The 19,066-nt window shown below is 41.6% G+C and overlaps 1 protein-coding gene across 4 annotated transcripts in view; it reads left to right on the top strand.

Annotated features, from left to right (window-relative positions):
• LOC110505137 (follistatin-related protein 5) overlaps positions 1-19,066 on the top strand; it is a 163,590-nt gene that overhangs the window by 110,718 nt on the left and 33,806 nt on the right. For 2 of the 4 annotated variants that reach the window (XM_021584134.2, XM_036969941.1), the window contains 3 exons: positions 10,856-11,022; positions 14,975-14,989; positions 18,391-18,511. In XM_021584134.2, the coding sequence (XP_021439809.1) occupies positions 10,856-11,022; positions 14,975-14,989; positions 18,391-18,511 (303 nt within the window). The remainder of the gene's footprint in view (positions 1-10,855; positions 11,023-14,974; positions 14,990-18,390; positions 18,512-19,066) is intronic. The other 2 variants (XM_021584135.2, XM_021584136.2) reach the window with 2 other exon arrangements.

The raw sequence follows: 19,066 nt of genomic DNA, 5'->3' as shown, positions 1-19,066 counted from the left end.
CATTGTTGCCCCTGGTCGATCCCTGGATGGGAGACTAGATGCTCCTGAAAGTGGTGTTGGAGGGCCAGTAGGAGGCATTCTTTCCTCTGGTCTAAAAAAAATATATATCTCAATATCCCAGAACATTGATTGGGGACATTACCCTGTGTAGGGCACTGTCTTTCAGATGGGATGTTAAACGGGTGTCCTGGCTCTGGGGTCACTAAAGATCCCATGGTACTTATCATAATACCATGTGACTTCAGTGCGTTCAAATCAACTGGGAACTGACTGGGATAAATCGTTTTGAACGGTCATTCAATTCTGAATTCCAACCCGGGCCTCTTTCTAGAGCTCTGACCTGAATATCACTGATGTCATGATATTTCTGAGTTCCCAGTTGTTTTGATCATGTAACTTACCCGGGTGTCCTGGCTAAATTCCCAATCTGGCCCTCATGGCCACCTAATTATCCCCAGCTTCCAAGTGGCTCATTCGCCCCCCCCCCCCCCCCCCCCCCCCCCCCCCCCCCCCCCTCCCCTGTAACTATTCCCCAGGTCGTTTCTGTAAATGAGAATGTATTCTCAGTCAATTTACTACAGTAAAAGGGTTACTTAAATAAATACAAATGCAGGCATGCAGGCCCAGGAAGCAACCCGTCTTTGTCTGCTGCTGCCCAGAAGGAGACAAGGCTGTCGCCTTTGATAATCTAACTATGATCGATAGTAAAGAACCAGAGTTTCAGTAAACCTTTTTTTTTTCCTATCTCTGCAAATCCACACGGAGATCCAGGGATTATGAAGCCCATAAGAGTAGGTCAAATAAAACAAGAGAATAGGACGCTCAGATCTTTATTACGTTCTAAATGGATAATTCTTGAACTGTTTACTCTACCAGCGCAAATGACTTCAAATCGCTGATGTCAATGTGGTTTATTAGATGATATGACATTAACTGGTATTACCCTCGACTTCTAGAACTTGGCCCACCCGCATCACCTTTCCCAAATGGCACCCTAATCCCTAGTTATGCACTATATAGGAAGTCGGGCGCCATTTTGGACACAGCCTTAGACTGTGCAATGCCCCAAGGGCCTCCCACTCAGCAAAACAGAAGTGACATGTTTCGCCTGTCGCCCACCATCACCCTCTGGATCGATACTTCAGCCACTGACTGACAGTCAGCCAGAAGGAAAATAAAGCATGTACACCACCAGCTGTTTCCCCTCTCCTCATCTATTCAGACGTGCTTGATACTGAAATCAAGACATAGCGAAACAGTGATGCCTGCTGCCTTGCTACTTTAACAGCCCCCACGCCCTAATGTTAAGGTGACATTGAATGTGCAGTATGTGGATGACGTCTTTAGCCTTATCTGTCCTATACCTGATGTATTCAAGGATGACACTACATGAAACTATCTGTAGTGTGGCAGGCTTCATTTATATCAGAAACTTGATCTAATTCAAATCCATTACTCCTGGAAAGATATTTACCTTACTTTTTATTTTTTTTAAATATGGGACGGAGTCAATGAATTATGCATAGACGTTAGTGTCTTATCTTTAACAGTGACAAAAAAACTTTGCTGTGCTTTGAATATTCCACAAAGCTGTATGCCAAACAGGCACACATCCTAAATAGTTCACCAAATAGCTACCCCGACTATCTGCATTGACCCTTCTTGACTCAACGCACACACACTGGACTCTACCCACACAATCACACTGACACTCCAGCTCATACTCACACACACACACACACACACACACACACACGCTGCTGCTACTGTCTATTATCTATCCTGTTGCCTAGTCACTTTACCCCTACCTATATGTACATATAGTATCTACCTCAATTTCCTCGTAACACTGCTTTGTACTCAGCTTTGTACTGGTACCCCCATGTACTGTATATCTATCCTGCCCTGCCTTTCTTAAGTCCTCGAACGCCAAGTTAACAAATAGATCACAGACCATTTCGAATCCCACCATACCTTCTCCGCTATGCAATCTGGTTTCCGAGCTAGTCACAGGTGCACCCCAGCCACGCTCAAGGTCCTAAACGATATCATAACCGCCATTGATAAAAGAGAGTACTGTGCAGCCGTCTTCATCGACCTGGCCAAGGCTTTTGACTCACAGCAATCACAGCATTCTTATCGGCAGACTCAACAGCCTTGGTAATAATGACAATTACAAGAATACTGAATGAACACTTTTATTTTAACTTAATATAATACATAAATAAAATCAATTTAGTCTCAAACAAATAATGAAACATGTTCAATTTGGTTAAAATAATGCAAAAAGTAAAAGTGCAATATGTGCCATGTAAAAAAGCTAACATTAAGTTCCTTGCTCAGAACATGAGAACATATGAAAGCTGGTGGTTCCTTTTAACATGAGTCTTCAATATTCCCAGTTAAGAAGTTTTAGGTTGTAGTTATTATAGGAATTATAGGACTATTTCTCTCTATACCATTTGTATTTCATATACCTTTGACTATTGGATGTTCTTATAGGCACTATAGCATTGGCAGCCTAATCTCGGGAGTTCATAGGCTGGAAGTCATAAACGGCGCAATGCTTGAAGCACAGCGAAGAGCTGCTGGCAAATGCAGGAAAGTGCTGTTTGAATGAATGCTTACGAGCCTGCTGCTACCTACCACCGCTCAGTCAGACTGCTCTATCAAATATCATATCATAGACTTAATTATAATATAATAAACACACAGAAATACGAGCATTAAGTCATGAATATGGTCAAATCCGGCATCTATATTTTCGAAAGCAAAACGTTTATTCTTTCAGTGAAATACGGAACCGTTCCGTATTTTATCGAACAGGTGGCATCCCTAAGTCTAAAAATTGCTGTTACATTGCACAACCTTGAATGTTATGTCATAATTATGTAAAATTCTGGCAAATTAATTACGGTCTTTGTTAGGAAGAAATGTTCTTCACACAGTTGGCAACGAGCCAGGCGGCCCAAACTGCTGCATATACCCTGACTCTGCTTGCACAGAACGCAAGAGAAGTGACACAATTTGCCTAGTTAAAACAAATGCATGTTAACTAAATATGCAGGTTTAAAAATATATGCTTGTGTATTGATTTTAAGAAAGACATTGATGTTTATGGTTAGGTACGTATTTTGAATGCGCTTGTTAAATCATCACCTGTTTGGTGAAGTAGGCTATGATTCATTGATCACGCTGGTAGCCTACTGGTTAGAGCATTGGATTAGTAACGGGAAGGTTGCAAGATCGCGTCCCTGAGCTGACAAGGTAGAAATCTGTCGTTCTACCCCTGAACAAGGCAGTTAGCCTACTGTTCCTAGGCCGTCATTGATAATAAGAATTTGTTCTTAACTGACTTGCCTAGTTAAATAAATAAAAATGCAGGACAAGCTAGATAAACTAGTAATATCATCAACCATGTGTAGTTAGCTAGTGATAATGTTAAGATTGATTGTTTTTTATAAGTTAAGTTTAATGCTAGCTAGCAACTTACCTTGGCTCCTTGCTGCACTCACATAACAAGTCGTCAGCCTGCCTCACAGTCTCCTCGTGGAGTGCAATGTAATCGTCCAAAAATGCTGATTACCGGTTGTTATGAAAACTTGAAATCGGCCATAGACGTTAGTCTTCCTCCTCCTTCCTGTCAATGTCGACAAACAGACCAACAGAAAGACAGACAAACAGACAGAAGTGAAGCATTTCCATGAAAACAAACACACTGGCTTCATCCCTCTTGAACATTTCAAGGCTCTTGTCAAGGAGGGGTGGGTTGTTGACATGCTCACATTCGGAACGCAGTCTAGAGAGGTATGCAAGTATTGGAGCAACATTGTACTTTAAACACACCGGTGCTATTAAAGAACCCTCCTGTGGAGCTAGAAGGCAATTACTTAATGCATCCCTGGACACTCGGCTGTGTGTTGAACTCACTCCATCTCGCTTTTCATCAGTCTGCTGTTGATATGGCTCAGCGGCACACCTTAATCAAACATGCCTTTGAGACACACACACACACACACACACACACACACACACACACACACACACACACACACACACACACACACACACACACACACACACACACACACACACACAGACAGAGAACACCCACTTGTCTATCGCTCAATATTATTCACTGTTGTGAACCGCATGATAAGGAATAGGTGCTCACTTGAAACAAAATTGACTTCAAGAAGTAGCAAATTGTTTTAAACAAAATGGACTTCAACAAATACCAAATAGCAAATGATACACATGGGAGCATCAGAAGGAGCGGCATGGGTAAGAGAGGCACATACTCCAAATCATCATCGCCCCCCTTAAGATAAACCCCAATACCAAATACACCTTTGATTTGGAGCATTTTTCTCAATGCCTTTTTCACAAAGTAGTTTGAAATTTGTCCAATTAGAATGGTCTTCAGCCATGTTGAAAACTGATGTGTGGTCAGTCCCATGAGGTCAGTCCCCAGCTGCTCTGAAAATAAGGCCCCACGGTCATTTATTTTACCTTTATTTAACTAGGCAAGTCAGTTAAGGACAAATTCTTATTTTCAATGACGGCCTAGGAACAGTGGGTTAACTGCCTGTTCAGGGGCAGGACGACAGATTTGTAAGGTAAAATAAAGCTCAGGGATTTGAACTTGCAACCTTCCGGTTTCTAGTCCAACGCTCTAACCACTAGGCTATCCTGCCAAAAGTAATCAGCAAGACCATTTGCTCAACTTTTACAGGCTTCGCTCACATTAATAACCTTGGAGCAGAGGTTTTTATTTCAATTGGCCTTACATTCAGTTTTCTTTCTGAAGCTTCAAGTCTCGTTCAAAGTATTACTGGTATTGGCAAGGTTGTTCATATCTGCAGACACTGATATTGGAGCAGGTAATTAAGTCGAACTAACCCTGCTATCAGTCTAGGGAAGCCTATACCCAAGTGGAGTGACTTAGGGGTCGTTCAAAAGTATGTAACAGTACTCCACAATATATATAAAAAAAACAGCAGTGGTGGGGATACACCCAACAGGACTGATGACACCTCTTTGAAAATGCTGTGCCACAATTATAAAATATATGATGGAGAGAAAGCACAAGAGAGGGAAAGAGAAAGAAACAGAAAACGAAAGGGCTAGGTGAGCAGGGGAGTCGCTAAACGTCAGTGGGTAGCTATTTATCTCTTGCCTGCCCCTTTGGCTACTACACTTCCTGCAGCCCCAGTTATTTTCCTTGACAAACACTGTTCCTCTACTGTGCCATAGGTGATTTAGACTCCGGTGGTGGGCATGGACCACCATCCCATTATGGGAACAGTCGGAGAGAAAATGAAAAGCCAGACCCAGCCTATTAATCACTAATTACAGGCTGGATGTTGAAGGTTCGGTCCCTCCCAGGAGAAGAGCCATGGAAGTCCAAAACAAGACGAAAGGAGCAGCCAGGCCACTTGCCTATCTGATAAATCAGAGGCCAAAGAAGGTGAGCCAAAATGTCCAGCAGCCCGTGCTCCAGTTGGACCTATAAGGAATTGCCCATTCTGTGACTTTACATTCAAATAGTTTTCCCTGCGACGGTATGATGATGATGGAGCTCGCCGGCTGGCAATTGATCTTTTTAAACTCCCCCATAACTTCCCCCGTTTCAATCCCCCCGAGATTGCCTGTGAATCAACTTTATCGCTCGGAGCGCATTTCCAAAGCATTAAGATACAAGGGACACGTAATTGAATGGTTAGGGAGGATATTATTGGAGGAGATCTTCTGGGTATATCCCGTCACTATAAAGCCTGCTGGGTTTTGAAACGTCCATGCGTTGTGTTAACCGTGATGTTATCAGGGTTGTTTTGCCAGCAGTGTCGACGGGTAGGAGGATCATAATAGAGCCAGGGGTAGGAAGCTCCCACTTGGATGTTGTATTGTTTGTGGAGTAGGATGTCCGTTGTAGGCATCTGAATTTGTTTACGTGATATTGGCCCGACAGGGTTCAGTGAGCATGTCAAAAGATGTCAACCTTTTGCATGTCAACCTTTTGCTCTCGGAAACCATATTTATTTTGAATATTTTTGATCAACAGTGTGTTGATGTCATCTTTAAACCCGTATGACAATATTAAATCCTTGTATGAATCTCGATCTGCTTCTAGGAAAACATCAAGTTACTTTTTTTTTTATCTCGGCTGTGTCCAATAAACCCGGAGCTGAACTCTGAAAATGAGTTATTTCATTGTTTACAAACTCTTAACGTCACAATAGATTAAGTTTGCACTCAATCATTTGTAATAGATTCTACCAACTTTGTACAACTCTTAGAGCAACATATATCCATTGATTGGGTTGTGGGTCATTAATGGACAACTATATTCAAACATTGTCTCTGATTTTTACGCCGATTTACGCCGAGACTGGACAATTCAGGAACACTCAACACCTATTGGAAAGCCATTCTGGTGTATGTTTGGCCTTAACATTTGTGTATTTGTCCCGCTGAAAATATAACTATCCCAAGGTTAGTTATTCAAAAGGGATTCATCCAACTTTTTATCTGAACTTTGCTCTTTTCATGTTTCTTTCATCTTGACAAACTCCCCAGTCCCTGCCAGTGACAAGCATACCCATAATATGATGCTGCCACCACAATACTTACAAATACAGAGGTTCAACAGCATTGCATTCACTCCACAGTGCTGACCTCTATGACAAAATGAAAAGAGAAAAGCCTGTGTATAAAAATCCACAAAAAAGCATCCATTCTGTTTCCAACAAGGCCGTTAAGTAATATACAGCAAATAAATAGACATTTTGGCCTAAAAACAACTGGCTTGGGTTAAGCACTATACAACACATCACAGAGTGAAACCCTCTGTATTTTCTAATATTGTGGCAGCATCATGTTATGGGTGTGCTTGTTATAGGCAGGTACTTGGGAGTTTGTCAGGATCAAAAGAAACATGAAAGGAGCAAAGCCCAGGTAAAATATTAGAGGAAAACCTGTCTGTCTTCTGAAAATCTGACCCTATAATATAGTTTTTTTTTCTTCATAGGGACAGATTTTAATACTGAAGACACACCAGAATGGCTTTCCAAGATGTGTTGAGTGGTCCTGAGTGGTCCAGTCTCAGGCCCGACTTACAGTGCCTTCAGAAAGTATTCATACCCATTGACTTGTTCCACATTTTGTTGTTACAGCGTGAATTCTCACCCATCTACACACTATACCCCATAATGGAAAAGTTAAATAATGTTTTTTAAATTCTTTGCAAAATTCTTGAAAATTAAATACAGAAATATCTAATTTGCATACTGTAAGTAATCACACCCCTGACATGTTAGAATCACCTTTGGCAGAGGTTACAGCTGTGAGTTTTTCTGGGTAGGTCTCTAAGAGTATTGTACAATATTTGCACATTATTCTTTAACAAATTCTTCAAGCTCTGTCAAGTTGGTTGTTGATCATTGCTAGACAGCCATTTTCAAGTCTTGCCATATATTTTCAAGCCTATTTAAGTCAAAACTGTAACTAGGCCACTCAGGAACATTCAATGTCATCTTGGTAAACAACTCCAGTCTATATTTGGCCTTGTGTTTTAGGTTATTGTCCTGCTGAAAGGTGACTTTTTATCACAGATACAGGACGCCTGTATCTTTGTATTAACTGAGTGTATTGATACACCATCCAGTTCATCGATGCTCAAAGGTATATTCAATATGTTATTTTTTTACCCATCACCCATTAGGTGCCCTTCTTTAAGAAACAAGCACCTCCCTGGTCTCTGTGGTGGAATCTATGTTTGAAATTCATTGCACGACTGAGGGACCATACTGATACATGTGTGGGGTACAGAGATGAGGTCGTCAGTCAACTTATTAGGTAAATTGTTAAGCACATATTTACTCCTGAACTTATTTAGGCTTGCCCGTAACAAACGGTTTGAATACTTATTGACTGAAAACATTTCAGCTAATTTGTAAACAATTACAAAAACATAATTCCACGTTGACATTATGGGGTATTGTGTGTAGGCCAGTGACACAACATTTCAGTTGAATAATCCATTGTAAAGTCAGGCTGTAATGCAAAATGTTTTGGAAAAAGTCAAGGGGTGTGAATACTTTCTGAACACACTGTAAATCTGTATTTGAATCTTGCTGTGCATCTATGACTCCCAAGCAAATTTACTGAGCTTGAGAAATTTGGAAAAAAATGATTACAGTAAAACTTGCCCAAAGAGTTGTGCAGAGTTCGTAGAATCTTATTCAAAATGATTCACAGCTATAATGGCTGCCAAAGCTCCATCCATCAAGTATTAACTCTGGGGTGTGAAGACATTACGCAAACATTTTCCACCATTTTTTTTTTTTACTTTGAAAATGTGGACTAGGTGGTGTAGATCTATAGGAAACAAATCTAATTGATACCCTTTCGAGACGTAAGGTTAAGGCAGCAAAATGTGAAAACTTAGAATGAAGTGTGTAGACTTCCACTAGTATGTCCTCGTGTGTCTTGGATTTAGTGATCCACAGTGGAATTTCACAAAGGACAAAACATTGTTCCAGGACAATCGTATGCAATCCTCTCTCCATGAGAAACATCTCCCAAGAATTCTTGAAACAATGTAGAAGTGGAATTGTACATATTCATGACTTAGCTTCACTTAATCTTGAAAAGAGCAATCCTGTTTTAAGTTATTTCGTGATCTTTTAAACCATATAGTAATACCGGACACACATTGCTTGGAGTTATGAACCATTTTAAAGCATTAGTCAATACAATCTCGACTCAGGGCAAGAAGTGCAGCAAGGTATATCTTTATTTGTGTTTCCTACAGAATTAGGTGTCTGCAGTCTTCAAGCATTGATCATATGGGGGTTATTCCAGTTCAGGAATCACATAAATGGTACAGACACAACAAACAGATTGACTTAGAAGATCGTTATGTATGAGCAAGACTTTTGCTAAGAGGTAACCTACACCACATGGAGAGTTTAGCCTAATTCCAGCTCATTAAATCAAAGTGGTCGCATATACCAATTTGCAGATGTAATCACAGGTGCAGTGAAAGGTTTATGTGTCTAGCTCCAACAGTGCAGTAATACCTAGCCATGCAAAATGATTCACACATAATCCAAAAAGGTAGAAAAATAAAATAAAATTGAGAAATATCAGAACGAGCAATGTCAAGAGTCTGGAATATACATTTAAATCGGAAAGTATTCATACCCCTTGACTTTTTCAGCCTTATTACAGCCTTATTCTACAATGGATTCAATAAAAACAGTTCCTCGTCAAGCTACACACAATACCCCATAATGACAAAGCAAAAACATGTTTTTATGTACATGGGGCAGCAGTCTCTAAGGTGCAGGGTAGAGTGCCGGGTGGTAGCCAGCTAGTAAAAGTCACTAAGGTTCAGAGCAGGGTACTGGACGGAGGCCGGCTTGTGGTGGCCTGGAGATGGAAGCTGTTCATCAGTCTCAGGGTCCCAGCTTTGATGCACCTGTACTGTCTTCCCCTTCTCAGTTGTGTTTCGGTGCGCTAAGCTAATTGCTAGTCTCCGGAACTGGGCTTTTCTTTCATTAGGTTTTTGTATTTCATGCTCTCAGGAGCAGAACAAATTGAGTCAGTGTTTCCTTTTGCTCTGTTGCTCATTAGCCCAAGAGGAAAATTAAAAGGCTCACACTAGTTACAAATCTAGTTACATAACAGAGTTAAAGGGATGCTTGGGTAACAGATTTTTTTTTCATTCATTGTCTCATTGAAGAACTGGAAGCGTAATAGCCGCTAACCATCGACACCCTTACTGGCCACACACAAAAGTTCTCTGTTTTTCCAAGATGTTTTCTGTGCCTTGAGTCCCTTGTAAACGAAAAACAAGTTAACATTAACATACATATATATTTTTAATAAAGGCTGTAGATTTATGGCAGCGTCATACAGCATATTGTTATAGAATAATATGCTTTCAATAGAGCAATCAGTGACGATAGCAATATGTGGAGGACTGGGGTTTCTTTTGGTTTGCCGGTGCATTTCAAGTAATCTCTTTATGTAAATATTACATAAATATGGTGGCATTGTGGGAAATTGAATAGAACACCCACAATCCCTTTGGAAAAGTCCACATGATAATGTGGATAGCTAGTTGGGTGGATGAAATCCTTGGAGATATGGGGATGGTTTAAATTAAATGTACATTAAACCTCTTGTTTACTCAATGTTTTTACATAGCTCCTAATGTCATACATTTCTTCTTGATGTATGAACTCATTATGTTTCCCCTATGCATATTTTTACCAGGAAACAAACAATATCATGCAGTAATGCTGTGCCTTGCCAACAAAACACTGGCTAATTGAGACTCTTTCTGTCTATTCTACTTTTTTCAGCTTGATTAATTCAAAGAATGTGCACAAACACACTGCGCCATAATCACTCTGCTTTTCAGTGTGCTGTGCTCACACACACAAAACATAAATGTGCGTACTTCTTTGATATGTGGAAGTGAATACATGCACACACACACACAGCTAACCTTTTGGGGTCGTACAATTCAGTCCCATTCAAAATCCTATTTTCATTCATCCCTAACCCTAACCCTTAACCCAAAAACCGAACCTTAACCCTAACCCTAACCCTAGCTCCTAAACCTAATTCTAACCCTTACACTAATTTGAACCTTAACCCAAAACCAACACACACACACACACACACACACACACACACACACACACACACACACACACACACACACACACACACACGTTTGAATTCTTACATTTAAGCACCCTGGTAGAACAAAAGTGGCTGTGGCAACGCTCTCTATGACTAACGGGTGATCTAATTACCAGCTGGCTTTCTTTCTTTACAGAAGTGTTCCAGCTCACCCTGCCCGATGACCAGAAATTGAGGATCACCACGGTAACCGTTGGCCAGAGTGCCATCCTGACTTGTGCAATCACAGGGGAGCAGAGACCTCCCATCATCTGGAAACGCAACAATCAGGTTCTCAACTTGCTGGATCTGGAGGACATAAATGTAAGTGGTGCCTGCAGCCTCACCTGAAATACAGCTGAACTTCTAGTTTTGTAAGACACACACACACACACACACACACACACACACACGCTTTCTTTGAGGTTGACCTAGAGGTTTTGAACAACATTTTGGGTTTGACAGTTATTCAGTCTGCTTAGAGGGATACCAAAGGGGTTCAACTCCAATGGGGAAGCACCTATTTTTACTTCCCGCTGAGCGTGTCATCGTCTCTGACATTGTCTGTGTGCTGAATCTGCCGGTAGTCCCCGACAACCACCATGTCGCTTTCATCCTTCTTCAAAGGCAGGACACTTAGAGACTTGAGGTTCAGTGAGTCACCAGGCAACACTGCCCACTCTCTACGTTCTCCCCCTTCAGGGTTGGCCAAGCTATAGCTGACTCGACCATGCGTAATTGAGTCAACACTGTCGCATTAGATAAAGGCGGTCCAGCGAAGCCACTAATGTCACATTAAATGTTGATGACCTTTTAAACTGTGTAAGGAATTGCACAGCTGCCGCCAATCATCACCGAGCACCATCATCCCTGGGATCCGATTTCTGTCCCAACTGTTTCCAAGCGCTTCAGCTTCTTATGATCCTCCATTTACATGAAGAATCTTCTTCTTTCTTGGCCCCGTCCATCGCCGACTCTCCAAGGTGCTTGATGACTAGCATGTGAATGCAGGCGCACTGACATCCCCCCCTAGTCCCCTCTATAATAAATGATTCATAATTTTGTACGGCAAAATGACATGGGAATGCATCAAAACAAGCCTATGCCAAGTTGGATTAAAGTGAGTGAGCTAGATGTAACTCTTGGGTAAAGTAACGGCCTTGTCAGGTCAAGTTAGGTCGACTTCGATGTCATTCGGCTCGGTGTATGGTAGATATTTTCTAAGACTGTTTTATTTATTTTACTCGCTCCATGTGGGCAGCATCGGGCAACCGCTGAAGACATCCAATGGAGTTCAGAGGCTTTGCAACCTGAAGGGGGGTCTTTGTTTCTTCCTCTTCACATAGAATAACTTATTTCCCTGTTGAATGGAAGGAGAACCCTTTTATTGTTAGCATCGACATACAGTTAGTTGATATCAACTGTTATTGTACTAACTGGTTCCTAATACGATGTGCTGTGGTGTAGTAGAAAACCAACCTTACACGGCGTTGCGGTGTTACGGACTGTAACAGCTCAATTGAATTGGACACTACACTGTACTGTATGTGCACTATTTAAATTCAGTCACGGGCTAATGAAGTCAAGTTGGGATACCTTCGCTCTGTTCTGTTAGCGTCAGTTTCCGTGCCATTCAGGTTAACTGTATTCTGCCCACCGCTTGCCTCAGTGTGAGCGCAACTTTGATCCCGGTGTCTGTCAGCTTTGGATTTATTTTCCTGTAGTCGTCTTAACAAGGTTGTCCCTGACCTTGGGCAGATGATTACCGCAGATGGCCTATTGTTATGAACAGCCCACCAGCCATGAGAACAACAAAAGACTCAAGAGATTGTCGTTTAGTCTAGTTAGTTAGTCAGTCAGACAGTCATTTCTTACTAAACATAAAAGTGTCTGTACCAAGTGTTTTATCACTAACTAGACTAAGTGAAATATCAAGCAAAAACCCAAAACCGGTTTACCCTAGATTATTTATTGCCCTTAGTCTTGTGGCTAATTGCCAACAGAGTTGTTCATAGCAAAGTGAGTGGATTTATACACACCTGGTGTTCACCAACCCCCTCTGTGAAGGCCAATTATCCAATTTCACCAAAGTTTCTGTATAATTGTGCCTTTTAATATGCCAAGGCCTGAACTGCCAACACTAATTGGAGTTGTACTTCGGTAAATGGATTTCTAGGATTTACACTGTCTCATTTAACAGACCACTTCCCTTTAAGAATGGGTGTTATTTAAAAAATAAATAAATCTGTCAACAGCCCGACTCAGTGAATCCCACATTAATCCTAATGGTGTGCTCTTATTATGGAGTTCAATAGAGCCGGTTTCCATTATGACAAAGCAGCTTACTCTAATCCCATGAATACGACAGTTGCTGGGCATTGCATCATCATCCTCAGCTGTTGGCTGGTATTAGGATGCTCCAGACAGGAGAGGGCCGAAGCATGATGAAGACTGCAAGGATGAGTGCTCTGCTTGGGAAAGTATCTACATTGAGTCTTGTGTCTAGACTGCCTACTCTGCACGTTCGACGTAGAAGCTTAAGGAATTTATGTGGAATTGTAATAGAGGAGAGAGGAGACAGTATGTCTCGGTGCTGTACTTATCTTGAGAGTCTTGGTTCGCCCTGATCAAGGGTTTATGCGTATTGTGGTTTATCTCCCAATGTTCAAGGGCCTATTGTACTGAGTGGGGTAAAGCAGCTAGGATTTTAATCTATATAGGCATACTTTACACTGCATGTACAGTACTAGTCAAAAGTTTGGACACGCCTACTCATTCAAGGGATTTTCTTTATTTTTACTATTTTATACAAGGTAGAATAATAGGGAAGACATCAAAACTATAAAATAACACATATGGAATCATGTAGTAACCAAAAAAGTATTAAACAAATCCAAATATATGTTATATTTGAGATTCTTCAAAGTAGCCACCCTTTTTCTTGATGACATCTTTGCACACTCTTGGCATTCTCTCAACCAGCTTCATGAGGTAGTCATCTGGAATGCATTTCCATTAACGGGTGTGCCTTGTTAAAAGTTCATTTGTGGAATTTCTTTCCTTCTTAATGTGTTTTAGCCAATCAGTTGTGTTATGACAAAGTAGGGTTGGTATACAGGAGACAGCCCTATTTGGTACAGGAAAGGAAGACCCAGAGTTACCTCTGCTGCAGAGGATAAGTTCATTAGAGTTACCAGCCTCAGATATTAACTGCACCTCAGATTGTAAAACAGACATATCTCAACATTAACTGTTCAGAGGAGACTGCTTGAATCAGGCCTTCATGGTCAAATTGCTGCAAATGACACCAATAATAAGAAGAGACTTGCTTGGGCCAAAAAAAGACCTTTGGTCTGATGAGTCCAAATTTTAGATTTTAGATTCCAACCGCTGTGTCTTTGTGAGACGCAAAGTAGGTGAATTAATTATTATTATTATGGAGGAGGTGTGATGGTGTGGGGGTGCATTGCTGGTGACACTGTCTGTGATTTATTTAGAATTCAAGGCACACGTAACCATCATGGCTACCACAGCATTCTGCGCCATCCCATCTGGTTTGGGCTTAGTGGGACTATCATTTATTTTCAACAGGACAATGACCCAAAACACACATTCAGGCTGTTTAAGGGCTATTTGACCAAGAATGAGAGTGATAGAGTGCTGCATCAGATGACCTGGCCTCCACAATCACCTGACATCAAACCAATTGAGATGGTTTGGGAGTGGAGGAAAAGCAGCCAACAAGTGCTCAGCATATGTAGGAACTCCTTTTTTTTTCCTTGTTGGAAAAGCATTCCAGGTGACTACCTCATGATGCTGGCTGAGAGAATGCCAAGAGTGTGCAAAGCTGTCATCAAGTGTGGCTACTTTGAAGAATTTAAAATATATTTTGATCTGTTTAACACTTTTTTTGGTTACTACGTGATTCCATATGTGTTATTTCATAGTTTTGATGTATTCACTATTATTCTACAATGTAGAAACTAGTAAAAAAAAGTAGGTGTGTCCAAACTTTTGACTGGTACTGTACATGTTGAGCTATAAGACTGCTCTATTCGCTATAAATACTCCAATTCATATCGTAGGAAACACAAAATGCATGAAATAAATTAAGCTGTATGATGAGTAGTGTAACATGGTGGAAAGCGTGCCAACTTCTGATAGTTGCCATTGCCTGCTTTATATGTTGTGTCATGTCTTCCTTCAAAGTTAACCTTTACTCAAGTCTTCCTTTTAACTAACATCTAAATGTTTCATTTGTGTTCTTTCTCCCCAGCAGATCCCAACACAGGTAGGTTTTTATCGGAACTGATGTCATCCACAACAAAAAAGCCCACAAAGCTAATGAATTCCCTGTCATGGATACATCCGACCTTGACATCATATTGAAGAAGTCGGCTTATACACCTGGCCTCACATGTCCTGCCCTTTATTACGGTCACTTCTCCCGCCCTGTAGATGCCAATGAGACAGTTCCTTGGTGTTCTTTAAGAGGTCAGCTGGTCATACAAAGGGTTGCTGGCAGCCCTTTTTTTTCCTATCAGGATTGCCTGTAAATCTTCTTCCTTTTCCTCTTTTTGCTCCTCTGTCTCACCGTCTCACCTTCCCTCAGCTATGTCTGAGGGGTGGAGGGGGAAGGAGGGGTGGAGGAAGGGTGCGGGGTCGATCGCCTCCAGTGCCTCTAGTCCCACCCCTCTGAGTTTAATTTCTTCCCCATTCATTTTTCATTTAGAAGGGTGACACAATATGCTTTCCGCAGAGGGGCCAAAACGTGCCATCAATTCCCTTCACACAGCGACGGTATGATGATCCGGCACAGCCCGAGTCTCACAATCTCATACCTGATCGCTGTTTATTTGGTCATAGAGGTTGTACCTGCCACACATGGTGGCCCATGCCTATGCTTTATAGCTGTCTTGCAGGTCTATGTAAGGGACGACATGTACTGACTCTGAAACCGAAACAATGCCATCAGACATGATTGGAATTCTAATTGAATTATGACAAGAAACACAGATTTGCTATCTTTCTTCAGGTCTCTCTGGGTTCCCAGCAAGGAAAGCTGCTTAATCAAATTAGAATGAATACATTTTTATCAACTAACTGAAGTAAGAAAAACTCCCATAAAAAATATCAAATTACTGTGAAAGTACAAATGTTGATAGGTATTAAATGAGGAAGTGAATTTTAGTTATTTCCAGATGGATTCATTAGCTTTGGGGCTTATTTCAATGTACTGTAACAGCAGTATTCTTTTTTTATTACATTTTTAAAAATGTTCCTCTTATTCAGCATCTAAACTCAGCAAAAGAAGAAACGTCCTCTCACTGTCAACTGCGTTTATTTTCAGCAAAATTAACGTGTAAATATTTGTATGAACACAAGATTCAAAAACTGAGATATAAACTGAAAAAACCACAGCCATGTGACTAACAGAAATGGAATAATGTGTGCATCTCCTCCTCATGGACTGCACCAGATTTGCCAGTTCTTGCTGTGAGATGTTACCCCTCTCTTCCACCAAGGCACCTGCAAGTTCCCAGACATTTCTGAGGGGAAGGGCCCTAGCCCTCACCCCTGATCCAACAGGTCCCAGACGTGCTCAATGGGACTGAGATCCAGGCTTATCGCTGGCCATGGCAGAAAACTGACATCCCTGTCTTGCAGGAAATCACGCACAGAACGAACAGTATGGCTGGTGGCATTGTCAAGCTGGAGGGTCATGTCAGGATGAGCCTGCAGGAAGGGTACCACATGAGAGAGGAGGATGTCTTCCCTGTAACGCACAGCGTTGAGATTGCCTGCAATGAAAACAAGCTCAGTCCAATGATGCTGTGACACAACGCCCCAGACCATGACGGACCCTCCACCTCCAAATCGATCCCGCTCCAGAGTACAGGCCTCATTGTAACGCTCATTCCTTCGGCGATGAACGTGAATCCGACAATCACCCCTAGTGAGACAAAACCGCGACTCGTCAGTGAAGAGGACTTTTTGCAAGTCCTGTCTGATCCAACGACGGTGGGTTTGTACACGTAGGTGACATGGTGTCGGGGATGTCTGGTGAGGACCTGCCTTACAACAGGCCTACAAGCCCTCAGTCCAGCCTCTCTCAGCCTATTGTGGACAGTCTGAGCACTGATGGAGGGATTGTGCATTCCTGGTGTAACTCGGGCAGTTGTTGTTGCCATTGTGTACCTGTCCCGCAGGTGTGATGTTCGGATGTACCGATCCTGTGCAGGTGTTGTTACACGTAGTCTGCCACTGCGAGGACAATCAGCTGTCCATCGTGTCTCCCTGTTGCGCTGTCTTAGGCGTCTCACAGTACGGACATAGCAATTTATTGCCCTGGACACATCTGCAGTCCTCAGGCCTCCTCATGCCTCATGCCTATGCCTAAGGCATGTTCACGCAGATGAGCAGGGACCCTGGGCATCTTTCTTTTGGTGTTTTTTCAGAGTCAATAGAAAGGCCTCTTTAGTGTCCTAGGTTTTCATAACTATGACCTTAATTGCCTACCGTCTGTAAGCTGTTAGTGTCTTAACGACCGTTCCACAGGTGCATGTTCATGAATTGTTTATGGTTCATTGAACAAGCATGGGGAACAGTGTTTAAAACCCTTTATAATGGAGATCTGTGGAGTTATTTAGATTTTTAGGAATAATCTTTGAAAGATACGGTCCTGAAAAAGGGACGTTTCTTTTTTTTTTGCTGAGTTTATTTATTTTCACCACCAGCTTGATCATGACACAGCAAACATTACATTTGTTTCAGTTGTTTACCATGACCTTGGTAGCCTCACAGATTGGCTTGTCATTTGAAATTGCGCAGTGAAACTTGTATTTTGTGTTGCATTCATGTAAAAAGAAAAATAATAATTTACATCCTCTCATTTTGCTCTTTTCAGTGATTACTCATAATGCGTTTTCAATTGATTATGCTCAACACGACGAACATCAGTTCACATTGACTTGTTATTCGTACTTTCTTGTTTTCCTTATTTTTCCTTATATGTGTGTTGTTATCGTTAGATAGGAACTTAAGCATTTCGGTGCACCTGCGATCTGCAAGTCTGTGTACGGGACCAATAAACATTGATTTGATTTTGATTTGATTACCATAACATTACAGACAGACTTACTTCACCCTACCTCGGTTTTAAAACTGGCTCAACTATAGGTGAATTTCAGCCCCAAAACAAAAGACAAAGCAGTTTTTCATAGTTGCTTCCTGGACATGTTTTTGGTAAGATGCAGTGCAGGTTTCTCTTTTCGTAAAAGATAATACATAGAAATGTTCAAGTGTAACTTTACTCCTATCACATGTCGTTAAGGACCCAGTATTGGGTATTATGGTGGCAGGCATACAAAAAACAATAATTGGAAGATTATTGATGAACAACTGCTTGTCTTTGATGGAAATGTATGTCACAGTGTGCTATTATTGATCATGTCCTCCTTCTCCCCAGTTTTCCTTTGCTGCTTTACAAAAGTTCCAATAACATCAATTCTCTCTGCTGCAAGCCCCACAGCCATATTTGCCTGAGCACATTTTGCACATTCTCAAAACATTTTCATTTTCAGATCTGAATATCATTCATACTGAGGTGAATTCAATTTTGAACCCCATTTGTTTTTGTTGTTGTTGTTGTCCCACACAGCCATTGTGACGTCCCTCTTTCTTCTTCTGCAGGATTTCGGAGATGACGGCTCATTGTACATCACCAAGGTGACCACCACCCATACAGGGAACTACACCTGCCATGCTGACGGGTACGAGCAGCTCTCGCAGACGCACACGCTCCAGGTGAACGGTAAGCCGCCGCCTCTGCTCGGCGGGAACAGAATGGTACACTCTCGCACTTCCTTCCGCAGCTGTGTCACAGCCAAATGCCTATCCACGCCAAATGCTGTTAAATCACACTTGAGAGTGCGCCTGGATAGTTTGACACGCCACCATTGAGACAGAGATGTGTGAGGTGAAATTAAATGCTTACGGGGCTGTCAAGTTTTCTTTTTTTCTCTTCTAAATACGCAGAAAGGAAACTGGGAATGCGACATGAGCTTGTTGAGAGTGTTGTTTTGGATCTATAATTCTATCAGGATTATCACTCAGTCAGATTTAACGAATCAAATAGCCCTTAGTTGTGTGAAAATGCTTTCAAGTGTTAGATTTGTAATTGGAAAGGGGGCCATGTCTTGTCGATGCCATTTTCATGTTAGAGACATTAGTTGAGGCACGCAGGAAAAGATGGTACTGCTGTCTTATAACACTCACGGCTGCCGAATTTCTGACAGAAGGACAATCGTTTGAAACAGACAGTTTCCATTAACGATGACCTTAAAGCACACACAGTATCACTCACAGT

Source organism: Oncorhynchus mykiss, chromosome 31 (assembly GCF_013265735.2).
Source record: "Oncorhynchus mykiss isolate Arlee chromosome 31, USDA_OmykA_1.1, whole genome shotgun sequence".
NCBI classification, from domain to species: domain Eukaryota; kingdom Metazoa; phylum Chordata; class Actinopteri; order Salmoniformes; family Salmonidae; genus Oncorhynchus; species Oncorhynchus mykiss.
The sequence above is the reverse complement of the archived record's forward strand: the minus strand, read 5'-3'. Positions and strand labels throughout refer to the sequence as shown.